This window comes from Scyliorhinus canicula, chromosome 1 (assembly GCF_902713615.1).
Source record: "Scyliorhinus canicula chromosome 1, sScyCan1.1, whole genome shotgun sequence".
Classification (NCBI taxonomy): domain Eukaryota; kingdom Metazoa; phylum Chordata; class Chondrichthyes; order Carcharhiniformes; family Scyliorhinidae; genus Scyliorhinus; species Scyliorhinus canicula.
Genome location: NC_052146.1, coordinates 237,857,525 through 237,878,407, shown reverse-complemented (window position 1 = coordinate 237,878,407; position 20,883 = coordinate 237,857,525). Strand labels below are relative to the sequence as shown.

Here is a 20,883-nt window from a genome sequence, read left to right as displayed (position 1 = left end):
ACGAGTCGGAGCCCTCGACGGGAGGGGAAGGGATGAGGCAATTTTTGGACGGGCTGAGGTTTCCAAAGGTGGAAGAGGACCTGGTGGAGGGGCTGGGGGCCCCGATTGAATTGGAGGAGATTGTCAAGAGTATAGAGGGCATGCAAACGGGTAAAGCCCCGGGGCCAGACGGTTACCAGGTAGAATTCTATAAGAAATATTTGGAAATATTGAGCCCACTCCTAATGAGGACCTTCCATGAGGCTAGAGAGAAAGGAACCCTCCCCCCCAACAATGTCACAAACCTTGACCTCACTCATTCTTAAACGAGGGAAGGATCCAAAACATTGCGGATCATACAGGCCGATTTCGCTTTTAAACATGGATTCCAAATTGCTAGCTAAGATTCTGGCCACAAGAATTGAGGATTGCGTCCCAGGGGTGATAGAGGAAGACCAGACTGGGTTTGTTAAAGGCAGACACCTCAATACCAATGTCCGGAGACTTTTGAATATTATTATGATGCCCTCAAAAGGAGGGGAGGCGGAGGTGGTAACAGCGATGGACGCAGAGAAAGCCTTTGACCGGGTGAAGTGGGAGTACCTGTGGGAAACGCTGGGGAGGTTCGGGTTTGGTGAGGGCTTTATTGGCTGGGTGAAATTGCTGTACCAGGCGCCTGTAGCAAGTGTATGCACAAACCGGCTGAGGTCGGGGTACTTCGAGCTTCTCCGGGGAATGAGGCAGGGGTGTCCCCTCTCCCTGTTACTATTTGCCCTAGCTATAGAACCACTAGCTATGGCGCTGAGAGCCTCGAGGAACTGGCGGGGACTGGTTCGGTGGGGAGGTGGGGGGCGGGGGGTGGTGGGGGTGTGTGTGTGTGTGTGTGTGTGTGTGTGTGTGGAACATCGTGTCTCGCTATAAGCAGATGATTTGCTCCTGTACATTTCGGACCTTGTGGAGGGGATGGGGGAGGTTCTGCGGATCCTGTGGGATTTTGGGATTTTTCAGGGTACAAACTGAACATGCGAAAGAGTGAGTTGTTTGTGATCCAGGCCAAGGGGCAGGAGCAGAGACTGAAAGAGCTGCCGCTCAGGATGGGAGAGAAACATTTTCATTACCTGGGTATACAGGTGGCCAGGAAATGAGATGCCCTGCACAGGCTCAACCTGACCTGGTTGGTGGAGCAAATGGAAGGGGACTTTAAAAGGTGGGACATGCTCCCGCTGTCACTGGCAGGGAGGGTGCAGACCGTGAAAAAGACTGTCCTCCCCAGATTTTTGTTTGTCTTTCAGTGCCCCCCTATCTTCATCCCTAAGGCCTTTTTTAAGCGGGTGAGTAGGATCATTACGGGCTTTGCGTGGGCAAATAAGACCCCGCGAGATCGCATTTGGAGCGCAGTCGGGGGTGGGTTGGCGCTGCCGAACTTTCGCAACTACTACTGGGTGGCCAATATAGCGATGATTAGGAAGTGGGTGATTGGGGGGGGGGGGGGGGGGGGGGGGGGCGTGGGAGAGGCTGGAGGCGGCGTCATGTAAAGGTACTAGTCTGGGAGCTTTCATAACAGCTCCTTTGCCGTTCTCGCCGACCTGTTACTCCACAGGTCCGGTGATACTGGCGACACTGCGGATCTGGGGACAGTGGAGGAGGTACGAGGAGGTACAAGAAGGTGGAGGGAGCGTCGGTCTGGATCCCAATATGCAACAATCACAGGTTTGTCCCGGGTAGGATGGATGGTGGGTTCCAGAGCTGGCAGAGGGCAGGCATCAGAAGGATGGGAGATCTATTCATAGACGGAAACTTTCCCAGTTTGAAGGCGCTAGAGGAAAAATTTAATCTGCTGCCAGGAAAAATCTTTAAATATCTGCAAGTACGAGCCTTCCTGAAAAAACAGGTAGTGGCCTTTCCGACAGGACAGGGTGGTCTCCAGCACCTGGGTGGGGGAGGGGAGAGTGTCGGATATCTACCAGGAACTACAGGAGGCGGAGGAAACCCCGGTGGAGGAGCTCAAGGGCAAGTGGGAGGAGGAGCTAGGTGAGGAGTTGGAAGCGGGTCTGTGGGCAGAGGTCCTGGGCAGTTCCTCCTCATCATGTGCCAGGCTCAGTCTAATTCAATTTAAGGTGGTCCACCGGACACACATGACGGCAGCGAGAATGAGCAAGTTTTTTGGGGTAGAAGACAGTTGTATGAGGTGCAAGGGCAGCCCTTCAAACCTTGTCCACATGTTTTGGGCATGCCCAGAGCTTAGAGTGTTCTGGCAAGGGTTCACGAGGGCAATGTCCAAGGTGCTTAACACACGGGTGGTGACGAGCCCAGAGATAGCGATCTTTGGAGTGTCAGAAGACCCGGGAGTTCAGGGGGTGAAAGAGGTGATGTTTTGGCCTTTGCCTCCCTAGTAGCCCGGAGACGGATTTTATTCATGTGGAGGGACTCAAAGCCCCCGAGTGTAGAGACTTGGGTTAACGACATGGCTGGGTTTCTCAGCCTCGAGAAAATAAAGTTTGCCTTAAGAGGGTCTACGCTAGGGTTCTCTCGGAGGTGGCAGCCGTTCGTCGACTTTCTCGGGGAAAATTAAAATGTCACTCTAGTGTGTTTCGTTATTATGGTTGCTACTGTTTTATTATGAAAAATTCTGCAAAACCTTAATAAAAATACTTTTTAAAAAAATTATGACAATCGACAACTCTTGTTCCATTGTGACGTCTTAGTGAAAAGTTACAAAAAGCAGGGATTTTAAATACAGAATTTTCTACTCTAGGTCCCATTTTTTGCATTATACGCAACTGTGTTCCTCATCCCTTGCACAGTAGTAACAGCATTTTAATGACATGATTCAACCAAGTTTAGAATACCTCTGTTGTACGACCCAATGAATAATCAGATCCAGTCGGCTTAGCTTCAGTGCACATTCTACTGCCTCCAGTGACATTCTTGCATCAGGTGAACGTTTGATAGTAGAAAAGGAGCTCATCACAACTTCAAAGAATTGCAGAAGAGGAGAAATATTCCCTTCATATTCGGTGATAGCTGGGGGGAGAAATTTATATTATTACGCAGTTATGTCAAAGAACGAAGTGCATCTTCATATGCACATTTAAAACCACAGATGTAAATCTAGAACATAGAACATAGAACAGGACAGCACAGAACAGGCCCTTCGGCCCTCGATGTTGTGCCGAGCAATGATCACCCTACTCAAGTCAACGTATCCACCCTACACCAGTAACCCAACAACCCCCCCCCCATTAACCTTATTTTTTAGGACACTAAGGGCAATTTAGCATAGCCAATCCACCTAACCCGCACATCTTTGGACTGTGGGAGGAAACCGGAGCACCCGGAGGAAACCCACGCACACACGGGGAGGACGTGCAGACTCCGCACAGACAGTGACCCAGCCAGGAATCGAACCTGGGACCCTGGAGCTGTGAAGCATTTATGCTAACCACCATGCTACCGTGCTGCCCCATCATTAAATCTGAAAATGTTTCCTATTGTTAGCAGAGCTAGGATGGGGATGTTTGCATCAAACCAAGCTGCTTATCATCCCTGTATCTCAGGAACTTCCGGTGGCGGCAATGCGGAGCTAAGCCGCACATTCGGCAGCTCCTGCTGAAAACTGACTTTGGGGCTCTTTTCAGGGCCCCCAACGGAGCTGTATCGGCAAATCCCGACGTGGGAAGAGGACAGGAGTCGACCCCTACGGTCCTATGGAGTGGGGTAAGGAGAAAAACGGAGAAAGCACGCCTGAAAAAGCGGGGGAAGGAATACAAAATGGCGGCCGGCGGAGGCCTGGAGGACTGGAGGCAGTGGGCGCAGGAGCAGCAGGCGACTCTGCTGCGTTGCTTCCAGGAGCTTAAGGTGGAGCTGCTGGAGTCGTTGAAGGTAACCACCAGGGAGCTGATGGAGACCCAGACAGCCCAGAGGGCTGCGATCCGGGAGCTGCAGAAGCAGGCCTCCGAAAGGGAGGATGAGGCCGTGGCCATCGCGGGGAACATGGAGATGCACGAGGCTCTCCATAAAGGATGGCAGGAGCGGTCAGGGAGTACTCGTTTTTCTCCCACGTACATAAGGCCTACTCGAGGATTGATTTCTTTGTCCTGAGCAGGGGGTTGGTTTCGAGGGTGGAGGATGTGGAATACTCCGCCATTGCCATTTCAGATCATGCCCCGCACTGGGTGGACCTCGGGCTGGGGGAAGGGAGGGACCAATGTCCGCTCTGGCGCTTGGAGGCGGAAGAATTTGCGGATCCAGGGCCTCACGGAGGGGCTGGAGGGGTCGGACCTGGTGGCCTATGTGGTTGTTATGTTAAACACACTGATGGGGGCTGGGTCCTTCCAGGGGCCCCTGGAGTTAGAGGGGGCCCACAGAATTCTGGCTAGGAGGCCCAAGCCGAACGAGCCGCCGCGGGCGGTGTTGGTGAGGTTTCATCGGTTCGTGGATCGTGAGTGTGTGCTCCAGTGGGCCAAGAAGGAGAGGAGGAGCAAGTGGGAGAACACGGAGGTGCGGATCTTCCAGGACTGGTGTGCAGAGGTGGCGAGGCAGAGGGCCGGGTTTAACCGGACGAATGCGGTGCTCCACAGACGGAGTGTGAAGTTCGGCATGTTGCAGCCGGTGCATCTGTGGGTCACCTATAAGGATCGGCATCATTATTTTGAGTCCCCGGAGGAGGCGTGGGCCTTTGTGCAGGCCGAGAAATTGGACTCAAACTGAGGGTCTAAGATGGGGGATGCTGTATAATACTGTATTTGTATTTGCTTGGTTTAATGTATGTGGCGCTAACAATTATACTCAAAGCCGAGAGACTAGTACAATAGAGGCTTTATTGCTGTACGATGTTGTCCCTCCATCCGCAACTGTAGACTGAGGGTCTGAGCAGCTCTCATACATTTATACATAAGCTCCCTGTGGGCGGGGCTAGCCGGCAGGGGCTGACCGGAGGAACCTGTATTATAGGTACAGGCATACATCCCCCTACTGCAGTACACATAACTACAGTGGTTATCTCACCACATTCACCCCCTGTAAAAATGAGTCCGGCGGGGGTGACATGTAACTCTAATACAAAGGATGCTATTTACAAGAGGGTCCAACAAGGAAAATCAAGAGTCTATCCGGTTAGCAGGTTACAGGTTGAGCCGAATCGGTGGTCGGACGTTCCGCTGTGAGCGGCGTAGCTGTGGTGGTGACGTCGGCACAGTCGGTGATGGCAACGATGGTGCAGGTGCTGGCGGTGTTGGTGCTGGCTGCTGGCGGGATGACTCCGAGAGCAAGCCGAAATCTTCCATGTCCTCCAGGGTGGGCAGGGGGATGAGGGATGGACCTGATGGGGACGAATAGGGGGGCGCTGGGGTTGGCGCAGGAAGGGGTGTGGGCATGGGATCGGCACCTGAGGGAGCCAGGTCCCGGAGCGAGACTGTGTCCTGGCGGCCGTCGGGGAACTCCACGTAGGCATACTGAGGGTTGGCGTGGAGAAGGCGTACTTTGTCCACCAGGGGTTCCGCCTTGTGGTGCCGTACATGCCTACGGAGAAGGACTGGGCCCGGAGTCGTGAGCCAAGTCGGGAGCGACACTCCGGATGTGGACTTCCTAGGGAAGGCAAAAACACGTTCATGGGGTGTACTGTTAGTTGCGGTGCACAGTAGCGACCGAATGGAATGGAGCGTGTCAGGGAGGACCTGCTGCCAGCGAGCGGCTGGGAGGTTTCTGGACCGTAGGGCCAGCTGGACGGCCCTCCATACAGTCCCGTTCTCCCTCTCCACCTGCCCGTTTCCCCGGGGGTTGTAGCTGGTCGTCCTGCTGGAGGCGATACCCCTGCTGAGCAGGAACTGACGCAGCTCATCGCTCATGAATGAGGATCCCCTGTCACTGTGGATATAGTCGGGGAAACCGAACAGGGCGAAAATGGAATCCAGGGCCTTGATGACGGTGGCAGACGTCATATCTGGGCATGGGATGGCAAAGGGGAACCTAGAAAATTCATCTACCACACTAAGGATGTAGGTGTTGCGGTCGGTAGAGGGAAGGGGCCCTTTGATGTCCACGCTGAGGCGTTCAAAGGGGCGGGATGCTTTCACCAGGCGCGCGCGATCTGGCCGGTAGAAGTGCGGCTTGCACTCCGCACAGATCTGGCAGTCTCTGGTGACTGTCCGTACTTCCTCGGCGGAGTAGGACAGATTGCGGGCTTTGATCAGATGGTACAAGCGGGTGACCCCCGGATGGCAAAGGCTGTCGTGCAAGGCACGGAGCTGGTTCACTTGTGCACTGGCACATGTACCTCGGGAGAGGGCGTCTAGGGGCTCGTTGAGCTTGCCGGGGCGATACAAGATCTCGTAGTTAAAGGTGGAGAGCTCGATTCTGTCATTCTTGATCTTGCCCCGCTGCGTGTTGTTGAACATGAAGGCTACCGACCGTTGGTCAGTGAGGAGAGTGAATCTCCTGCCGGCCAGGTAATGCCTCCAGTGCCGCACCGCTTCAACGATTGCCTGGGCTTCCTTTTCGACAGAGGAATGCCGAATTTCGGAGGCGTGGAGGGTGCGTGAAAAGAATGCCACGGGTCTGCTGGCCTGATTCAGCGTGGCGGCAAGGGCGACATCTGAAGCGTCGCTCTCTACTTGGAAAGGCAGAGTCTCGTCTACGGCGTGCATCCCCGCCCTGGCTATGTCAGATCGAATGCAGGCGAAGGCCTGTTGTGCCTCGGCCGAGAGGGGAAAATGTGTGGACTGGATAAGTGGCCGGGGCTTGTCTGCGTATTGCGGGACCCACTGGGCGTAATAAGAGAAAAACCCAAGGCAGCGTTTGAGGGCCTTGGGGCAGTGGGGAATTGGGAGCTCCATGAGGGGGCACATGCGGTCGGGATCGGGCCCCAGTAGTCCGTTTTGGACTACATAGCCAAGGATGGCTAAGCGGTCTGTGCGGAACACGCATTTCTCCTTGTTGTACGTGAGATTAAGGAGAGATGCGGTGTGGAGGAATTTATAAAGGTTGGCATCATGGTCCTGCTGGTCATGGCCGCAGATGGTGACATTGTCGAGGTACGGGAAGGTGGCCTGCAATTCGTACCGGTCAACCATTCGGTCCATTTCTCGCTGAAAGACCGAGACCCCATTCGTGACGCCGAAGGGAACCCTCAGAAATTGGTACAGGCGACCGTCTGCCTCAAAGGCAGTGTAGGGACGGTCCGATTTACGGATGGGGAGCTGGTGGTAGGCGGATTTCAGGTCAATAGTAGAGAAGACCCGGTACTGTGCAATCTGATTGACCATATCAGAAATGCGGGGGAAGGGGTACGCGTCGAGCTGCGTGTACCGGTTGATGGTCTGGCTGTAGTCCACGACCATCCTGTGCTTCTCCCCGGTCTTAACCACTACCACCTGGGCTCTCCAAGGGCTGTTGCTGGCCTCGATGATACCCTCCCGAAGCAGCCGCTGGACTTCGGACCTGATGAAGGCCTTGTCCTGGGTGCTGTACCGTCTGCTCCTGGTGGCGACGGGCTTGCAATCCACAGTCAGATTGGCAAAGAGGGAGGGGGCTCGACCTTGAGGGTCGCGAGGCCGCAAACGGTGAGGGGAGGTAGGGGTCCACCGAATTTGAGGGTGAGGCTCTGGAGATTGCACTGGAAATCCAGGCCTAGTAGGAGTGAAGTGCAGAGGTCGGGGAGAATGTACAGACGGAAACGGTCGAATTCCACACCCTGTACAGTGAGTTTAACCAGGCAGAAACCCCGGATCGGGACAGAGTGGGAACCGGAGACAAGGGAGATCTGCCGGTCGGCGGGATGGATCGCAAGGGAATAGCGCCTTACCGTGTCCGGGTGGACGAAGCTCTTGGTGCTCCCGGAGTCGATGAGGCAGGAGGTCACATGGCCGTTGACCAGCACCGATGTGGAAGAGGGTGCCAGGTTGCGAGGACGGGACTGGTCGAGCGTAACGGAGGCGAGCAGTGGTTGGTCGGCGGTTGAGTCAGATGAGTCCGACGAGGAGCGGTAGCGACCCGTGTCCCATGATGGCGGCCCCTGGAGACGAGATGGCGGCATCCACAGTACCTGTGGGTAAAATGGCGGCGTCCATGGAGCGCACGTTATGGGGTCGGAACAAAATGGTGGCGCCCATGGAACGCACATGGCTGTGGTGGATGAAGATGGCGGCGCCCATGGGGCGCACGTGGCGAGGGCGGCAAAAGATGGCGGCGCCCACTGATTGCACGTGGGGTCGGGGGAAGCGGACGGCGGGGCCCATTGAGGGAACGGCTGAGGCGTGGGGACCGGCGGCGCGATAGCGGCGACCGTCCGGGACTGACACACCGCTGCAAAGTGGCCTTTCTTTCCACAAGCTTTGCAGGTCGCTGTGCGGGCCGGGCAGCGTTGGCGAGGGTGCTTCTGTTGGCCGCAGAAGTAACAGTGGGGACCCCCAGGGGGTGCGGTGCGGCGGGCAGCGCAGGCATAGTGCGCGGGGGCGGCTGCTGGGGGGGCCGTTTGCGGGGTCCACGAGGGGTGGGACGGATGGGCCTGGGGAGCCGTTTGCGGGGTCCACGAGGGGTAGGACGGGTGGGCCGAGTGGCTAGCGGAGTAAGTGTGCGCACTACGGGAGGCGGCCGTCATGGAGAGCGCCAGGGCCTTTGCGGCCGCGAGGTCGGGGGCGACCCCTTCCAGCAGTCGTTGCCGGATGGGGTCCGATGCAATGCCTGTAACGAATGAGTAAATCAGAATGTTCCGTGGCTGTGAGGGCCCGGCAGTCGCAGTCTCGTACCAGAGGTATAAGGGCCCTCCAGAAGTCCTCAATCGACTCACCCGGCTGCTGGACGCGAGTAGAAAGTTGATGCCTCGCAAACAGGGTGTTCGTCGATGGTGCATAATTCTCCTTGAGCAGTTCCATAGCTGCGGTGTAGTCGGTCGCATCTCGAATGAGCGGAAAGACGCTGGAGCTAAGTCTGGAGTACAGGAGTTGCTTTTTCTGAGCCTCCGTCGGGGGAGGGTGTGCTGAAGAGATGTAGGCCTCGAAGACTGCGAGCCAGTGATCAAAGTCTTTTCTGGCGTGAGGCGAATGTGGATCCAGCTGCAGACGGTCAGGCTTGACTCTGATGTCCATGGTGACTGGGAAATCGTACAGCAATAAATTGTGGCGCTAACAATTATACTCAAAGCCGAGAGACTAGTACAATAGAGGCTTTATTGCTGTACGATGTTGTCCCTCCATCCGCAACTGTAGACTGAGGGTCTGAGCAGCTCTCATACATTTATACATAAGCTCCCTGTGGGCGGAGCTAGCCGGCAGGGGCTGACCGGAGGAACCTGTATTACAGGTACAGGCATACATCCCCCTACTGCAGTACACATAACTACAGTGGTTATCTCACCACAATGTAAGATGTGGGTTGGCCTTAGGGTGGGTTGGGTTATGTCGATTTGTCTTTCCTATATGGGTTTTTCTGTAGGGGTCTGGTGGACGGGTTCGGGCAGGGGGGTAAACGGGGAGTTCGGGAAGCTGGTGGGGGGGGACTGACAATGGAGTTGACCTAGAGGAGGCGGGTCCGGGCAGGGCGAAAGCGCGGGTTTTCTGCGGGTTTCCCGCGCTGGGAGATGGTGGGGGCGGGGTCGGGGCTGAGAAGCGTGGGTCGTTGCTGGCTGTTTTCTTTTCCCGCGCAAGAGCGGGGGGGGGGGGAGAAGAACCCATTGACAGGCACAATGGAGGAGGGGTAGTCCCACGTGGGGAGGAGTCGGAGGTAGGGCGGGAGTCGCTGGGGTCAGCAGAAGTTAGCTGGCTCACGGGAGTGCTATGGAGGGAAGGGCTTGGCTAGGAGGGGTCCTAGCCGGGGCGGGGGGGGGGGGGGGTTACCGGGTTGCTGCTGAAACGGTCAGGAAGGAGCTGGAGGACGCAGGGGGTGCTGGAGTGGGGGGGAGCTGCCGCCGTGGGGAACTGGTAGAGCGGGGGACGCTGGCCGGTGGTGGGCAAGGGATGGGGTATGGCTAATCGGCAGGGAAGGGGGGCAGGGAGCCCTCTGATCCGGCTGATAACCTGGAATGTGAGGGGGCTGAATGGGCCGGTCAAACGGGCACGGGTGTTTGCGCACCTGAAGGGGTGGCGATCCTGGTGGCGTAGAAGGTGTTGTTTGAGGTGTTAAATGTGGTGGCTGACAGTGGCGGGAGATATGTGATGGTGAATGGTAAGCTGCAGGGGGAGCGGGTGGTGTTGGTGAATGTTTACGCCCCAAATTGGGATGATGCGGGGTTTATGCGGCGTATGTTGGGCCGCATTCCGGACCTGGAGGTGGGGGGCCTGATCATGGGGGGGGGGGGGGACTTCAACACGGTACTGGATCCCCCATTGGATCGATCCAAGTCCCGGACGGGTAGGAGGCCGGGGGCGGCTAAGGTGTTGAGGGGATTTATGGACCAGATTGGGGGGGTGGATCCCTGGAGGTTTGAGAGGCCAAGGGCCAGGGAATACTCGTTTTTCTCCCACGTACATAAGGCCTACTTGAGGATTGATTTTTTTGTCCTGAGCAGGGGGCTGGTTTCGAGGGTGGAGGATGTGGAATACGCCGCCATTGCCGTTTCAGATCATGCCCCGCACTGGGTGGACCTCGGGCTGGGGGAAGGGAGGGACCAACGTCCGCTCTGGCTCATGGAGGTGGGGCTGTTGGCAGATGAGGAGGTGGCCGAGAGGGTTCGGGGGTGTATCGAGAGGTACCTTGAGGCCAATGACAACGGGGAGGTCCGAGTGGGGACGGTCTGGGAGGCATTGAAGGCGGTGACTAGAGGGGAATTGATCTCTATCCGAACCCATAGGGAGAGGGGGGAGCAGAAGGAGAGACTGACAGGGGAGATGGTGCAGGTGGATAGGAGATATGCGGAGGCTCCAGAGGAGGGATTGCTGGGGGAGAGGCATAGCCTTCTGGCCAGATTCGACCTATTGACTACCAGAAAGGCGGAAGCTTAGTGGAGGAAAGCACAGGGGGCGGTGTATGAGTGTGGGGCGAAGGCGAGCAGGATGCTGGCACACCAGCTCCGAAAGCGGGACGCGGCCAGGGAGATTGGGGGAGTGACGGATAGAGTTGGGAAGGTGGTTCCGGAGGGGGGTAGACGTTAATGGGGTCTTCAGGGAGTTCTATGGGGAACTGTACCGGTCGGAAGGGGTGTGGAATGGGGCGCTTCTTGGACAAGCTGCGATTCCCGAGAGTGGAGGAGGAGCAGGTGGAGGGACTGGGGGCGCCGATCGAGCTGGAGGAGGTGGTCAAAGGGATAGGGAGCATGCAGTCGGGGAAGGCGCCGGGGCCGGACGGGTTTCCGGCGGAATTTTATAAAAGGTATGTGGACCTGTTGGGCCCCATGTTGGTCTGGACCTTTAATGAGGCAAGGGAGGGGGGGGGGGGGGGGGGGGGGGCTTTGCCCCCAACTATGTCACGGGCGCTGATTTCCTTGATCCTGAAGCGGGACAAAGACCCTCTGCAGTGCGGGTCACGTAGGCCGATTTCGCTGCTAAACGCCGACGCTAAGCTGCTGGCAAAGATCCTAGTCACTAGAATAGAGGATTGCGTGCCCGGGGTCATTCATGAGGACCAGACGGGGTTTGTGAAGGGAAGGCAGTTGAATACGAACGTGTGAAGGCTCCTCAATGTCATTATGATGCCGGCCGTGGAAGGGGAGGCGGAGATAGTAGTGGCATTGGATGCGGAGAAGGCCTTTGATAGGGTTGAGTGGGAGTATCTGTGGGAGGTGTTGGAGAGGTTTGGGTTTGGAGAGGGGTTTATCCGGTGGGTGAGGCTGCTCTATGAGGCCCTGATGGCGAGTGTAGCCACAAATAGGAGGAGGTTGGAGTACTTTCGGCTGTACCGGGGGACGAGACAGGGGTGACCCCTGTCCCCCTTGCTCTTCGCGTTGGCGATTGAGCCCCTGGCCATGGCGTTGAGGGAGTCAGGGAACTGAAGGGGCCTGGTGTGGGGTGGGGAGGAGCATCGAGTGTCGCTTTATGCGGACGACCTGTTGCTGTATGTGGCGGACACGGTGGGGTGTGATGCCGGAGGTGATGAGGATTCTTAGTGAATTCGGGAGTTTCTCTGGGTATAAGTTGAACCTGGGCAAGAGTGAGTTGTTTGTGGTGCATCCAGGGGATCAGGAGGAGGGGATTGGTAGGCTCCCACTGAAGCAGGCAGGGAAGAGCTTCAGGTACCTAAGTGTCCAGGTGGCTGGGTTTGGGGGGCCCTGCACAAGCTCAACCTCACAAGGTTGGTGGAGCAGATGGTGGAGGAGTTTAAGAGGTGGGATATGTTACCACTGTCACTGGCGGGGAGGGTGCAGTCTGTTAAGATGACGGTGCTCCCGAGGTTTTTGTTCCTGTTCCAGTGCCTCCCCATCCTTATCCCAAAGGCCTTTTTTAGGAGGGTCAACAGGAGTATCACGGGATTTGTGTGGGCGCATGGGACTCCGAGGGTGAGAAGAGTGTTCCTGGAACGGGGCAGGGATAGGGGTGGGGGGGGGGGGGGGGGGCTGGCATTGCCCAACCTCTGTGGGTACTATTGGGCTGCCAACGCAGCGATGGTGCGTAAGTGGGTAATGGACGAGGAAGGGGCAGCATGGAAGAGGATGGAGGCGGCGTCATGTGTGGGCACGAGCCTGGAGGCGCTGGTAACGGCGCCGTTGCCGCTCCCTCCAACGAGGTATACCACGAGCCCGGTGGTGGCGGCTACCCTCAAAATTTGGGGGCAATGGAGACAGCATGGGGAGAAGTGGGGGGCTCGACGGAGGCCCCGATACGGGGGAACCATCGGTTTGTCCCAGGAAGCATTGATGGCGGATTTCTGGGCTGGCACAGGGTAGGGGTTAGGAGGTTGAGGGACCTGTTTGTGGAGGGGAGGTTCCCGAGCTTGGTGAGTTAGAGGGGAAGTTTGGGCTCCCCCGGGGAACATGTTTAGGTACATGCAGGTGAGGGCGTTTGCCAGGCGGCAGGTGGAGGGGTTCCCCCTGCTGCCCCCACGTGGGGTGCGGGACAGGGTGCTCTCGGGCGTGTGGGTTGGAGGAGGGAGGATTTCGGACATATACCGGGTGATGCAGGAGGTAGACGAGGCCTCGGTGGAGGAACTGAAGGGTAAATGGGAAGAGGAGCTGGGTGAGGAGATTGAGGAGGGGATGTGGGCGGATGCCCTGGAGAGAGTGAATTCCTCCTGTTCCTGTGCGAGGCTTAGCCTCATACAGTTCAAGGTGCTGCATAGGGCCCACATGACTGGGACGAGGATGAGTAGGTTTTTCGGGGGCGAAGACAGGTGTGCTAGGTGCTCGGGGGGCCCAGCGAACCACACCCATATGTTTTGGGCGTGCCCAGCGCTGGGGGAGTTTTGGAAGGGGGTAGCAAGGACGGTGTCGAGGGTGGTGGGATCCAGGGTGCAGTGGAGCCGGGAGTGCAGGAGGCGAAAGAGGCCGGTGTTCTGGCCTTTGCGTCCCTAGTAGCCCGGCGGAGGATCTTGCTCCAATGGAAGGATGCGAGGCCCCCAAGCGTGGAGGCCTGGATCAATGATATGGCGGGGTTCATTAAATTGGAGAAGGTGAAATTTGCCCTGAGGGGATCAGTACAAGGGTTCTTTAGGCGGTGGCAGCCTTTCCTGGACTTCCTGGCGGAACAGTAGGGAAATAGGCCGGCAGCAGCAGCAACCCGGGGGGGGGTCTGGTTTGGTGGGAGGGAGAACTGTGTACATGGGTTTGTGGGATGTGGCGGGTGTTATTTCTTTCCCTTTTGTTGTGTGGGTGTTCTTTTGTTTTTTCTTTTGTTTGTAGTTGTGTTTGAAGATGGGTGGGTGTTGTTCTTAGGGTGTTACCGCGGTTGTTTTGTTAATATAGTTGAGATGTTTATATTTTGTAAAAATTTCAATAAAAAATTTTTTTTTTAAATCTCTGTATCTCAGCTTTATCAGTATGGGAAAGTTCTTAGCACTAGCCAAATCTTTCCTTATTCAGAAGGAAAAACTGTAAGACAAATCTCTCACATATGGTTCAAGAGCTGCATAAGCCCATGTCTGCATGGGTCTCACCCCCATAGCCCAAAAATGTGCAGGGTAAGTGGATTGGCCATGCTAAATTGCGCCTTAATTGTAATTTTAAAAAAAGAGCTGCATAAGCAAATGTCTGGAGGCCCTCTCAGCTACGGAATAACAAATGGCCTATGGCAGCGATTCCAAAACTGGGTTCCACGGAAACATGCGTTCCGTGGGACTCGTCCAGGGGTTCCACAGTGGCTCCACCCATTTTAAATTTGAAAAAAGCTGTCCTTCCAACTTGTCTAACTGAAGGTGTTTTTTCACTTGCTTGGCTACTGATTGGTGCACTGGTCAGCCTATCAGCGGCCACTGCATTAGATGCCAGCCTCTGATTGGACAAGCTGGAAATAGACGCAAATTCATTCTACGACAAAGTCAAGCGAGAGTGAAGGAAACTGAATGACAGAGCAAGGTAGGCCACAGAGCTGTGACACAGCAGCCACAGGGTGGACGGGAGGCCAAGGCCAGGGGAACAAGGAGCAGGAATCCAAGAGTGGGGGCCATGGAGCAGGAATCTGAGATCAGGAGTCATGGGGAGGGTGTCTGAGGCCAGGTATTGTGGAGCTGGAGCCGAGCAGGGGGCTGTGGAGGGAAGTCCGGGGTCAGGATGAATGGAGCGGGAGTTCGAGGCTGAGGGTGATGGAATAGGAGTGCGAAGGCTGTGGAATGGGGAACAGGAAGCAGAGGTGGGAGTGAGTGAGTGAGTGAGAGAGAGAGAGGGAGAGGCGAGGGTGTTGGTTGGAGAGAAAGAGAAGGGTGAGGGAGAGAGTGAGGTGGGAGTGTGGGTGGGATATAATAATCTTTATTAGTGTCACAAGTGGGCTTGCATTAACATTGCATTGAAGTAACTGTGAAAATCCCTGCATTATGTAAGAAATACAAGATACTTTTAACTGTTTCTGTATGTTTGTACCTACAGTGTGAAAACAAAAATCATTTTTTTGTGGTTTAACTTTTTTAAAATAATGGTCAGAATTTGGTCTGTGTCAGACGTGTGGCCCACCCGGAAGTGCATAAAATCTCATGAGAAGATGTCAGGGGCATTTTGGGACGACATCGCACGTGTGCATGATTTGAAGCTCATTGGGTGCTTCCAAGAATGGGATGCACATCCACCAACAATTAAAGGGCTAATCAAGCTCATTAAAAGTCAGGGCGTCACGGTGGTGCAGTGGTTAGCACTGCTGCCTATGGCGCTAAGGACCCGGGTTCGATCCCAGCCCTGGGTCACTGTCCGCATGGGTTTCACCCCCACAACCCAAAGATGCGCAGGTTAGGTGGACTGGCCACGCTAAATTGCCCCTTAATTGGAAAAAAATAATTGTGTACTCTAAATTGTTTTTAAAAGTCCAATCAACAGAAATTTTATATTGCCGTAAGTTTTAGCTCTTCGCACAGGAAAAATGGGTGGGCGCCCATTCTGCTTTCTCCATTTCCTCATCCAACGGCAGAATAAAAGGCCCCACGTGCAGCAGCAGCTTCTGTGGTAGTATTTATAGCTCTATGAGTATGGAGGTTAGTTTGAGTTTCCTAGTTACTGTTTAGCATTTGGGGTGTGACTTTCAGGATTTCAGTACTTCCCTGAGAGATTTTACTAAGGATTGGAGGACGGTGCTCCATCATTTGCAAGGCGGTGATCCTCTGCATCTGATTCGATGGAAATAGTTTACTCTGCTGGTGGTGTCATAATATATACCAGTATATCATGGTGCAGACACACACACTGATGGACATACACTAGGACCAATCAACATGCACAAACACCGCAGCCAATCACCAGTCAGAACACACGCACTATAAAGACAGAGGGCATCACTTTTCCCACTGATTCGGAACGCTGCCTCTCAGAAGCACAAGAGCTTATCAGTTACAGTACAGACTCTCACCACGTGCTGAGTGATTCAACTGGTTCGGACAGGCACAGGCCTCTAGTTAATCTAGCATCGTGTAAATCCACAGTAATAGTATGTCTAGCATTTTATAAGAGTTAATAAAATAGTTTTGAACCATCTTCAGTGCTGGTGGCCTATGTCTGCTTTACGGATCCAGAGTGCCCAACACATCAGGTGGGACCTCCTCTGAAAAGGAAGAGGGGGCAGAAGGGCGAGGAGGCATGGTGAGCACAGGCAACATCCCAGGCAGAGACATCTGTAAGAGGAAAGGCAAGTGCTCCGGTGATGCAGGGTAGCCGAGGCGGTACAGGATGCCAAAGACGCCACTGCCCAGTGAATAGGGTATACAGGTATTATGGGCCAGGGTTTAGAGAACACCAAAGTATATCATGGAGTTCACCTGACCCACAACTTTTGATAGATTTTGATTATGGGGAGCACACGGGCCCACTTTACAAGTGTGCAACAGAGATCTAAAGTATTTTAAAACAAAAATAATGTTTATTCTATGAATCCAGTTACATTTTATAAACACACAGTAAACATCTTATCAACTACCAACAATGATACCCCCAAAGATACAGTACTCTATAGCTAATCCTCAGTAACTTTCTGAACAACATCCATACGTCAAAGACCCTTTTTAACAAAGACAGTAGGTTTGCATTCCTTACAGAAACAGGTATTACTTTGAAATCATAAGTGATCTGGAGATATTCTTTAGCATGCAGAGAGAAAGGCCAAAATACACCTCCTTGGTTTGAATGCAGCTCTCCAACTGAAAACAAAACTAAAACTCAGAGCCAAAAACCTTCCAGCTCACAACGAAGGTAAAAAGCAGAGCCAGAGCCCAGCTCCACACACACAATGACATCACTGCAGCTACTTGAGAAGACAAACATTTCTTAAAGTGACATCCCCATGACACAGGCAGTTCACCAACTACCTGCAAATTTCTGAGGTCCAGTGCTGCAAGAGACTTTGCCTTCTCAGGGACATAGTGGCATTCTTTTGCGAAATGATAGGTCCTGAACTTGACTCCAACTGTGGGGGCCGTGAATCCATACTAGTGGCTGGAAGGTCATAGTAGCCCTCAATCTTTATGTCTCTGGTTAATTTTAGGGCTCAGTGGGACGATTTGTGCTGTATTTTGCAATTAGCCACACACAGATGTGTCAATCTAATGATCATAATGTGGAGATGTCGGCGTTGGACTAGGGTCGGCACAGTAAGAGGTCTTACAACACCAGGTTAAACTCCAACAAGTTTATTTGGAATCACTAGCTTTCGGAGCGCATCTCCTTCATCAGGTGAATCTTGTGCTGTGATGACCTTGGCGGGTGTCCTCTGGCCACTGGTGCCTGAGTTTGCTCCAGCTGGGAAAGAGCATCCAACTCCATGACTGGACACTCCTCAGATGTTGCGGCATCATCAGGTCCCGAGGCCACTGGCAAAGGGACAGAGGAGCTGCCGCCCTCATCCAGAGCGCCCTGAGAGGAGCCTACAGAGATGACAAACAGCTCGTTCGCCAGCATTAGGTACATTTGAACCTCGCTGCTCATCATTGATAGACGGGCAACTAGCAGAGAGACTAGGAGCGGGATTCTCCGCTGGCGGGATGCTCCGTTTTGCTGGCGACCAGGGGTTTCCCGACGGCGTGGGGCTGCCCCATAATGGGAAACCCCATTGACCGGTTGGCATAACAGAGAATCCCGCCGGCGGGTCGGGGCAGAAATGTGGCGCGGCGGGGCGGAGAATCCAGCCCTAGATGTCTCATTTATCTCACACTGTTAAAGACCTCGCGAGATCACAGAAGTTGTTCTGGCTTGTAGGTCTGAGAGTGGACCCTAGAACCCATGAGCGTGTCTCTGAAGCAGCCTCCCCACGAGAGTCGCCATTCTCAGTGGAGGAAGAAGTGCGCTCAGTGCTCAGGGTGAACACAGTGCTCCCATTCCGCATGGAATTCTCAATGGTTTAGCACAGGGCTAAACCGCTGGCTTTAAAAGCAGACCAAGGCAGGCCAGCAGCACGGTTCAATTCCCGTACCAGCCTCCCCGAACAGGTGCCGGAATGTGGCGACTAGTGGCTTTTCACAGTAACTTCATTTGAAGCCTACTTGTGACAATAAGATTTTCATTTCATTCGTTCATTCAATGCTAGAAGTCATGGCACAGACTCTCATGGATCTCTGCTAGATTTCCCCGCACATCCCGCTGGACATAAAGCATTTGCTGCCTCATGAACATCTCCAGAGGCTCATCATCAGCCTCCGACTCACCATGGTCCTGGTCTCCAGCAGTGGTCCCACTGCTTGTGACCTGGGACCTCTATGCCTCTGCCAGCTCCCCGTGTATGATGTGCCTGCATCACTATGCACTACGCATAGAGATGACAACCTAATTCCCACTGACGTGTGATTATCTGCACTGGTGCCTGCTTCCAGGAGACAGTTTGACGCAGGCGCAGGAACAATGTCTTCCTGGTTACCTGATGGGGGGTGTTTGGGGTCACATGTGACCAGTGCAGTTGGCTCATCTGTGGAATCAGCGAATTCAATCATCATCATCACTACATGACTCCCCCACTAGTTTGCCGGTGCTCCTCAATATTGTGTCTTGTCTTCTGACAGGGGACAAAGAATGTTCGATAGAGTACCATCTTCTTTGACCTTTCCAGATGCCCTCTCCTCCTACATTGGCACTTAATGGGTCATTTCACTGTGGTACACTACCACCCTCTAATGCACTGCAGCCTATTGTGCTGGCAGTCCAACCTTGGTAGGGGAAGGCTTCATTGCCAGTTGGCATACACATTCAGATCTCTGAGTCCCCAGGGGAATGAATGCCCGACTACACCTCTCTGCACAAATCCATGCCATGTCTGCATTCACCCTTGCCGACCACAGAAGATCATTGAATCTTTTGCAGCACAGCAGCCAGGTATAGCACATAACCTATATCCACTGACCCCGGCAGCCACCTCTGTCCATGTCTTCTTCGTCAGGTGGGGCGGCCTTCTCTTCCTGTCCCTTGGAATCAGGACACTACACCTGGCACTGACCTCCTGCACCAGGATAGACAGGCACTCATCTGTAAAAATAGAAGGTACTTAGTCCATTTACCTGCCCTCCTGCCTTTCATGGCCTCCTGGTGTTGATGACATTCCTCTGATTAGTCTTGAGACACGCAACAACCTCAGCATCCCCCACAATGCCTGGCTATCCTCAGGGAGCTGCCTGCTCTCATTTTAAACCCTCTGACCGGTCCACATTGGACTGGCGCCTGACATGTTCCCGCCCTGCCTGCCTTAATTGACCACACAATGTAATATCACATTAACAATGCGATCCCAGGACATGGTGACATGGAGGTGGAGGTCACACGTTGGGTGGCTCCTGTTAGAGCTTTCGCTTTTTGGCCCTTTGCACCCAGCTTTCGGGGGGGAGTTTTGTTTGAGTATTTGTTGGAAACTCTAAGGTGACCAAAGGATGTTGAAAACCCAGACATAGAATTTGGGGAAAAAGGGGGCGAGCAAAAATCTGTTGGCGTGTTTGGTGGAGAAAAGATGGCAGGAGCAGGCTCGCCGAGTAGGGCCACGTCCATTACAATGGATAAGCTAGCCGAGATAATGGTGGGGGGGGGTTTGAGCGGCTATTTTCCAAGAACTTTGACAGGCATCGCAAGGAGATGATGGCCTCGCTCAAGGAGTGGGTGGATGAGACTCTTGCCCCGATAAAGGAAGCTCTAGGAAAGAAGTAGATGGCGATGTGGGAGGAACGAGAGGTTTTGAAGGGGGTGGAGGAGGCATTGTCGCAGCACAGCGACCAGTTCACTTCGATGGGTGAGGAGCTGTGGAGGGTGGTGGAGAGTAACAAAGGGCTGAGAACCAAAGGTGGAGAACCTGGAGAACAGGTGACAAAGGCAGAATCTAAGGATCGTGGGACTGCCTGGGGGGCTGAAGGCCGACAGAGTACTTTGCGGAGATGTTTGCCAAGTTGTTGTGGGGGGGGGGGGAGGAGGAGGACCCCTCCCTCTATGAGCTGGACAGGGCGCACCAGTCCTGGTAGATTAATAAAGTATTTGAGGAATTTTATAAAGACCCACTATAGGTCGGAGCCACTGGAGAAAGAGCAGGGGATGAGGAGTTTCAGGACAGGTTGGAGTATCCGAGGCAGAGAGGAGGATAGAGGAGGGTTGGAGGAGCCGGTGGTGGAGCAGAAGTGAAGGAGATGATTGGGAGGATGCAGGCAGGGAAGCCTGCGGAGTCCAATGGGTTCCCAGCTGAATTTTATAAGAAATTCAAAGACAAGCTGGTGCCGCTAATGGTGGGAATGTTTGAGGATGCGATAGGCAGGGGTGTCTTCCTGTGATGGGGAAGGTTTCCACCTCGTTGCTGCTGAAGAAAGATAAGGAACCGGTGGAGTGTGGGTTGTATAGACCCATATCACTGTTGAATGTGGATGCCAAGGTATTGGCGTTAAGGTTAGAGGGGCGTCTGCCGAAGGTGATTGGGGAGGACCAGACGGGGTTCGTGAAGGGAAGACACTTGTTCTCGAACGTGAGGAGGTTGCTGAATGTGGTCCTCTCTCCGGCGAACGGAAGAAGGAAACAGAGGTACTCTAAATTTATTTATTTTTAAAATTGGACTGCTTCGGAGATTTGGGGCTTTTCAGGCTACAAATTAAATTGTGAGTGTTCTCTGGTGTCTTCTCCAGGAAGTCAGGGCGATCGGGTTGTCATTTCGGGTGTCAACAAGCCACTTTCGGTATCTGGGAGTTCAGGTGGCTCGGGATTGGGATCGGCTCCATACATTGAACTTCACGAGTCTGGTGGGCTGGATCAAGGCAGATTTACTGAGGTGGGATAGCCTTCATTGGCAGGCTGGGTGTAGGCTGTTAAGATTTATATCTTGCCGCCGTTTTTATTTTTATTTCAGTGCCTACCAAAATCATTTTTTGTGGAGGTGGATAGGTTGGTTTGTTGTTTGGGTA

The 20,883-nt window shown here is 54.2% G+C and overlaps 1 protein-coding gene across 3 annotated transcripts in view; it reads right to left on the bottom strand.

Annotated features, from left to right (window-relative positions):
* LOC119972701 (clathrin heavy chain linker domain-containing protein 1-like) overlaps positions 1-20,883 on the bottom strand; it is a 132,504-nt gene that overhangs the window by 23,358 nt on the left and 88,263 nt on the right. For all 3 annotated transcript variants that reach the window (XM_038809828.1, XM_038809839.1, XM_038809849.1), the window contains one exon: positions 2,829-3,003. In XM_038809828.1, coding sequence (XP_038665756.1) covers positions 2,829-3,003 — 175 coding nt within the window. The remainder of the gene's footprint in view (positions 1-2,828; positions 3,004-20,883) is intronic.